The sequence below is a fragment of the Rhagoletis zephyria genome, unplaced genomic scaffold (assembly GCF_001687245.7).
Source record: "Rhagoletis zephyria isolate East Lansing unplaced genomic scaffold, Rhagoletis_zephyria_1.1 Rzeph_scaffold_01343, whole genome shotgun sequence".
NCBI lineage: Eukaryota > Metazoa > Arthropoda > Insecta > Diptera > Tephritidae > Rhagoletis > Rhagoletis zephyria.
The window spans coordinates 36014-42964 of record NW_016158427.1 but is presented as its reverse complement, the minus strand read 5'-3'; the positions used below and the strand labels follow the sequence as shown (position 1 = coordinate 42964).

The 6951-nt window shown below is 39.0% G+C and overlaps 1 protein-coding gene across 1 annotated transcript in view; it reads right to left on the bottom strand.

Moving 5' to 3' along the window:
* Nucleotides 1-1954: 1954 nt before the first annotated feature.
* LOC108363708 (serine-aspartate repeat-containing protein I-like) overlaps nt 1955-6951 on the bottom strand; it is an 8315-nt gene continuing 3318 nt past the window's right edge. Inside the window, exons 2-4 of the mRNA XM_017617156.1 lie at nt 6586-6896; nt 2318-2356; nt 1955-2259 (exon numbers count right to left, since the gene is read on the bottom strand). Of these exons, the coding sequence (XP_017472645.1) occupies nt 1955-2259; nt 2318-2356; nt 6586-6896 (655 nt within the window). The remainder of the gene's footprint in view (nt 2260-2317; nt 2357-6585; nt 6897-6951) is intronic.

Sequence of the window (6951 nt, the reverse complement as noted above, 5' to 3'; positions counted from 1 at the left end):
GTTCTAACTGTTTCTATTCGGTGATACGCACTTTTGCTAAGTCCAAAATTGTCCCAGAAAATCTGAAAAGTCCCAAAGGATACAACAACTTTTCATCAAAGTTACGGAATTCGATTCGTTTAGAGAGAAATGTTGTACTAAAAATTTTCCCTAAATACTTAAGTGCTGGAAGAAAATGCACTTGAATGGTTTTTATTCTCTTCAGTAAAATTAAGAAAAAATATGGACTTAAGAACTTTTCACTACATATTAGTTAGCGATATGTATGTATCGCTAACTGAACTTTTTTGCATGTAAGATTTTTCTTCTAATACACTGCACATGAGAATTGCGCTAAAATGAAAATAAACATTGCATACTTCTAGGCACTAATCTTGGGAAAGCAAAGTAACATTAAAGTACACCACAGTAGACAATTGAAAGAGGTACATGTATGTATAGTATATGCATTGCGATCTAAACGGATTAGTGAATGCTTTGATGATGACTTGAAAGCAAAGCGAATCAGTAAAATTTTTCTATTGTCTATACTATAGGGGTATTCTCGGAGTGTTGCAAAGCCCTTGCACGAATTCACCATTCTTTCGATTTTGACCCCGAATAACTTTTGATCGAGTTGACTTATCGAAAAATGACTCTAGATCTTTTTTTTTAGTGCGTTCAATTCTCCACAAAAATTCTGAAAGATCTTTGCAGTAACTCGTATCGTTCGTTAGATATAAAAATCAGAAGTACAAAGAAAAACTATTGTTCCTTTGTTATTCTTATGGGAAATCGCAAAGTGCGACGCGGACATTTTTAATATTAATATTAAGGGCTCATATTTTCTGACACTTATTTCGGCGTCTAAACGAAACTTTCGAACATGGTTCCGAGGAAAAAATAATAAAAAAAAATTTTCTGAATTACCCAATGCGATACCTTCAAGGGATTGCTGTTACCAATGTTGGAAACGAAGTGGAAAATCGAAGAAAGAGTTGCGAAGTCAGGAGNAAAAAAAAATTTTCTGAATTACCCAATGCGATACCTTCAAGGGATTGCTGTTACGAATGTTGGAAACGAAGTGGAAAATCGAAGAAAGAGTTGCGAAGTCAGGAGCACCCAAAAATAAAACACGTCCGAGTTTTACGAAAACACATATCGCAAGGCTGTTAAAGTTTTTGATTGGTAGGTGAGGGGCTTTCCGAAATAGAATATTTCGGAAGCTTTAATCTTTTTTGTGGACCAGTATTTGGCGACATATTGTTTCAATGTCTCCTCTTTTGATTCTCTTTTTGTGACTCGTAAGGACTCTGACATCTATGAAGGAGTTTACGTGTCCAAGTTGCACTTAAGGCACTGTAACTACTTTCAAACTAGTTCGGCAATGCAAGTCTCGACTAAATTATGGTGGTAAACATAACGAACTTGCTTTACTCTGGGTATCAAGCCACTCAGAAGCACCTGGTAATGAGACATCTGACCAATTGGTCAGAGTTGGCTCAGACCCGGCATTTCTCGGTCCACAGCCAGTTATAGGTCTCCCACCATCAGAAACTGGGTGAATACTTGGCTAAGCAATAATTGGGAGGCATCGACGGGCTGCAAGTGGGCAAAACTCATTTTTCCCTCAATCTCTGAAAGTCTATCTCGATATTGCTCTCTTTAAGATAAATTTGCACTCATCGGAAGAGGTTTCAAAACTTCTGCATCATCAGGGTTTAGAATGCAACCCTTATCAAGGAACGTTCTCATAACCATGCGTAGGACAGCAGCATTTCTTCGAATGATAACAATCAATACAGTCGTCCGTGGAGCTGTTTCATTCTCGAGTCACTGGTATGTTAATAAAGCGAAAGTAGCCAAAGAAATGCCGAAAAAACTTACTTTTAATTTAATAAAATTTTTATTTATATATTTTTTATTTTATTCTCTACTCAGGGTAAGGCAAGGTTAAGATATATCTTAAGGGTCATTATTGCTGCGAAGGGTCATCATTTTGTTTTTCGGCACTTTGCGCGGGATCATCATTTTGTTTTTCCAAACTATCTTCGGTATCATCATATTGCTTTTCCGAATCATCCTCGGCGTCATCATTTTGTGTTTCTGCATCATCCTCAGCATCATAATTTTGGTTTCCCCATTCCTCTTCAGGATCATCATTTTGGTTTCCCAATTCGACATCATCATCAGCATCGTCGGCTAGATCCGTTAGTTCATAAACATCTACCGTTTCATTTGATGAGATAAGAGTGCGTGTGAATTCGCCACCCAACTCAGCTGTGAAGCGCAAAATGTTATTTTTATATTGTAGAATTTTTACTTACTTTCAACTTACCTTGGCATACGGCGAACATCAATCCAAAAAGGCAAATTGCTACGAAGGATTTCATTTTTTTAATTAATAGTTTTCCTTTCTTTTATTTAATAGTTTTCTTTGGTAAAATGCGTTTAACACGATTATGTTAGTGATTTCAACTGATGAAGTTTGCATGGCTGGTGCAAGCTTATATACAACTATCATTCCGTATTATTGTATACTTAGGCATTTCTTGAACAAGGGCAGATATTTACGTAATATGCATATGATATAAGGGTGGTCAGTAACTTGTTGAAATTACATAGCAATGCAATTCTAACAATACGGAAATCGATAAATAGAGAACAAATAAATAGTAGAAGGCAGTAAAATGTTAGATGTATAAAAATTTCAAAATGTACTGTACGCTTATCTCATTCTATTCTTCGCCTGATTATTATCATCATCGATGTTGCAGTTATCGGTATTTTTCAACACCGTTTTCATTATATTGAATGTTATCCTAAGGCCGATATGTCATTCTTGTAAAAATTTGTTATCGAGATTGTTCTCGTTATCGATAGTATCATAGGTATGGATTTTTACCTTAAATCGCTTTTCCTTCTTGTTGTTACAAATATTTTTAACCTCATCGATATTTTTGTACACATTTAACGCTTTTACAATTGTTATCGCTATCATTTTTTATATCGATATCGCTTCGTTTTATTCATCTTTTCCTCAGGCTTTGTAAAGCACTTATATTCCTTTCATTTTCGTTCAAACCAAATTTGAGAAGGAATGACGGGAAATCGTTTCAGAATACATCACACCTCTATTTCTCTGTGCTCCTTTTATTATCTACCTATTAGCGCCTATACTAAATTAACACCAATACTAAATTTAAACTCACTCAATCGATACCAAAAAATTTCATTTCAAAAAACATTCTACAAAAATTAAACCACCCTAATACGCATTCATATTTGGAGCAAGGACAAAAAACAAAACACTTGCGCACACAAAACTGCTCGAATAGATCTCTAATTTTATTTATTTACTTTTTTCGCATGAACCCTGCGAAGCTAGTGTCAAGCTTTTGCCTTGTATCTCAATTAAAAAAAAAAAATAACATACATTACCATATCGATGGCTGAGTGGAAGATCGACCTATCTCGGCAGCCAGTTCGAAAGCGCTCTATCTCAAAAAAACTTTTCAAGAACGCCCTATTTCAGAGTTTAATTGAAAAAACACCCTATCTCAAAATTCGGTTCAAAAACGCCCTATCTCACTTCAAAATGTATTGAAAATATGCTGATATCGGGAGCTGAGATAGGGCGTTCTTGAAAAGTTTTTTGAGATAGAGCGTTTTCGAACTGGCCACCGAGATAGATCGATCTTCCACTCAGCCATCAATATGAAATAGTTTTTCTGAATTTTACTTTTATATAATAAATAGTAATTATTTTAATTGGAAATTTCTGGTAGAGAAGAATGTAATTGGACATGAGAAGAGCCCTTGGATATGATGATTGAAAAATTAAGATTGAGGGCCGCGAATGCATGATATGGAAGATCACAAACTGTAAATGTTAAAAGCGGAAATTAGGAAAATATTTCTGAATTAGAAATTTGATTGGCGAAAATCATCCGGCTGAACCTTCCACGAGGGTGCCGACTGGTAATGTCATGCGAAGATCGGAAATCGGTACCATGTGCCCCTCAATAGCTTAGTTATATGGAAATGGTTTTTGCTCGTGACCTTTTGAGGTAACGGAAGAGCTAACCTTTTGGAAAAAGCTCTGGGTTAGAACAAGGTGTTAGACGACCCGTGCTGACGTTCAGCCTGGCTGGGGACCCAGATTAATAACTGTCCCAGTCTCGGATGGACAGATTGTCCGACACTCGTGGGACCAAAATATGAGTTCGAATTTCAAATCCAAAAAAAAAAAACCACAACTGGACGGTTTTGGCTAGGATTGGGCACCCGCCAGCAGCAAAGCAGCTGACGGAGGAACAAGTTAGGTCATTAAAACCCGCAATAAACTTGGTAGGAGAATACGTGGCCACCTCTTCAGCGCTCAGACTATACAGTATGGTGCTATGGAAGGATCGGCGGCACGGCCACACTTTCATACTCCTCATTCTGGGTAATTATGCCCAAAGATTTGACTACTACGCTCCTAAATCAACCTACGAAAGGCTCTTTAAGACGAGCATCCCGTCAAGAAGAGAATCGCAAACGCCAAGACCATGGAGAAGGAGGAATTAAATTTTTACCCAATGGATCCAAGTCAGACAATAGGGTTGGCTGTGGAGTTTTATTCAAGGAACTAGGACTGGACCCGTTCAAATTTCTCACCACTGCAGTGTTTATAAGGCCTTACCTTAGTACGCATGCCGTAACGAAAACTACGCTTAACATCTTCTCGCAGAGCCAGGCGGACATTAAATCATAAATGTATCGCAGCACTAAATGATATTAGCTCCGTATTCAAGGTCAGCCTCATATGGGTTCCGGTACATAGGGATATTAAAAGAAATTGCAAGGCCGATGAGTTAACCAGGAAAGGTACCAATCTCCCCCTATGTGAAAACAGAGGCATAATTGGAATACCAATGACAACCTACAAATTAGAGCTTAGAAATTATATGATCCAAGAGGCCAACAGGTCATGGCTAGAGGAGGGTACTTGTAGAACAACCAGGCTACTATGGCCTCAAATAGATAAGAAAAGGACGAAAGAGTTGCTCAGCCTCTCAAGAGAGGATATTGCGATGGTCATGGTTTGTGTAACCAGTCATTGACTATCTGGCAGGCACTCATCAAGACTAGGAATATCCTCGCACGAATATTGTAAAGGTTGCAGAGAAGAGGAAGAGGAAGAAACCGTAGAGCACTTCTTGTGCTTTGGCCAAGAGGAGAGCAAGAATTTTAGGTAGGCCCTTCTTTAGCTCTCTTACGTAATAATCAGGCGTGGGAATAAAGCAAATCCTACCCTTTATAAGGGCTTCAAAGTGGTTCTATGAAGAATAATCACTGAGGTTCTCGTGTTCTGCAGTGGTACCACAATAAATGTTCAAGGTCTAAGTGAGTAGGTTACTTGCACCGACTGCCACACTAACTTAACCTAACTTAAAAATTTTACTCTTCGTAAAACAAACTTGGTTCTGGATAGATATGCCGGCTCTTGAACTCTGTAAATTGTTTCCCAAGTCTATACAGTTTCGACGTGTTTGAAAGCGGCGGCTGCACTTTGAAATATTCAGCAGGAATAGTTACCCAAGTGGGTTTATTTTAGCCTTCCCCTTGCAAGAGCCTGGCTGGACTTGGAGAAAAAGTAGTGAATCAGCGGTAGAAACTGCCGAAAATAATGTCGATCCTTTCGACATATAGACCCTTGGGTCAATATCTTATGCGGACAGCCATGAATTCGTAGATATTTTCCTAGCTTATTCCTAAAAGAACTCTGGTAGTAAGTGGGTCATAAGTATTCCAAAGCTGCCTGGCTATCCTATACAAAAGCTGCATCTCTGACTAGCTTTCTAGTGATAAGCTTCGGTAATTCTGCTTTTGATTTCCCTGAGCGAGGCACCTACTCCCACTGCTTGGAATACATTTAGTGCAGAGCCGCATATCACTAGTTCATCCGAGGACTCACTATACCTTGTGTCGTTTGTGGTTGGTTCAAGCAGCGGTGGACAAAACTACCAGTACGGCGTTTTCTGCACTTGGGCGCTCGATAAACAATTATTTCGCTGCAAGCCTATTAATGAAATTGTGGGTTCAACAATTTCAAAATGCTTCCACACTTATAACCAATTGCCTTCACCTCTCGTATCGGAAGCCGGCTGCTAAGATTCCATAACAAATCCATAGTTCTTATGCAACGGTATCCCAACGTAGTTGCTCTTAATATTTGAAATGATAGGTACGTTGAGGAGGATAATAACTAGCCATATACGCTCAACAGACCTTTATAGATATATAGATACTTTAATAACAGCCTAATACTACAAAATAATTAAATATGAGCTATGAAAAGGACCAAATATATACGTATGTGCGGTTTTTATTCTCTTAGTACTTCAATAGAGTCAGTCGATGTCTCTGAAGTACCCGCATTGCTATTTATATACTTAGGAGCGCTGGAAGCGGGAGCCTCGTAATACACTCAGTAGTACTCTTCCTTCCATGCGATTCACCAAAACCAAGACCTTCTGGTGCTTTCCTCTTCAGCAGGCCTAAAACCGGGTCCTTTGGGCCTGGAGTCAGCTGGTGCTGGAGGAGAAACCTCGGTAGTACTTTCATCCACAGGTGATTCGGAACTTGAAGCTGTCGTACTATCATCCTCAGTAGAACTAGAAGCGGGTGCTTCGGAGCTGGAGTCAGCTGGTGTTTCAGAAGAAACCTCAGTAGTGCTTTCATCCACAGGTGATTCGGAACTTGAAGCTATGGTACTATCATCCTCAGTTGAACTAGAAGCGGATGCTTCGGAGCTGGAGTCAGCTGGTGTTTCAGAATAAACCTCGGTAGTACTTTCATCCACAGGTGATTCGGAACTAGAATCTGTCGTACTATCATCCTCAGTAGAACTAGAAGCGGATGCTTCGGAGCTGGTGTTTTAGAAGAAACCTCTGTAGTACTTTCATCCACAGGTGATTCGGAACT